The sequence below is a fragment of the Pygoscelis adeliae genome, unplaced genomic scaffold, assembly GCF_000699105.1.
Source record: "Pygoscelis adeliae isolate BGI_AS28 unplaced genomic scaffold, ASM69910v1 C9923204, whole genome shotgun sequence".
Taxonomy (NCBI): domain Eukaryota; kingdom Metazoa; phylum Chordata; class Aves; order Sphenisciformes; family Spheniscidae; genus Pygoscelis; species Pygoscelis adeliae.
In genome coordinates, this window is record NW_008811887.1 from 1 (window position 1) to 232 (window position 232).

The window sequence follows — 232 nt, forward strand, 5'->3', positions numbered from 1 at the left end:
CCAGCCTCGTTGCCCTTCTCTGGACACTTACTAACTGGCACGTTACGGCAGGCTGAGGCCTTTCTTAAAACACCGACTCATTATACCTGCGGCTTTAAAGTCTTCCGGGTGCTGCCTGACGTACTCAAGCAAGTCTCTGTCCAGTTTGGCGTGTATGTACTCCGTACGTTTAATGAGGTAATAGCCCACAAACCATCCCACGGTAGTGAACAGGATCTGGCGGTGAACGCCT

At 51.7% G+C, this 232-nt stretch overlaps 1 protein-coding gene across 1 annotated transcript; it reads right to left on the minus strand.

Moving 5' to 3' along the window:
* Positions 1-86: 86 nt before the first annotated feature.
* Positions 87-228, minus strand: LOC103912147 (NADH dehydrogenase [ubiquinone] 1 subunit C2-like; the record flags this gene model as incomplete). Its single annotated transcript, XM_009327808.1, has 1 exon — positions 87-228. A coding segment is annotated over one exon (142 nt), but the record flags the coding sequence as incomplete, so codon positions are not given.
* Between the last annotated feature and the right edge of the window lie 4 nt (positions 229-232).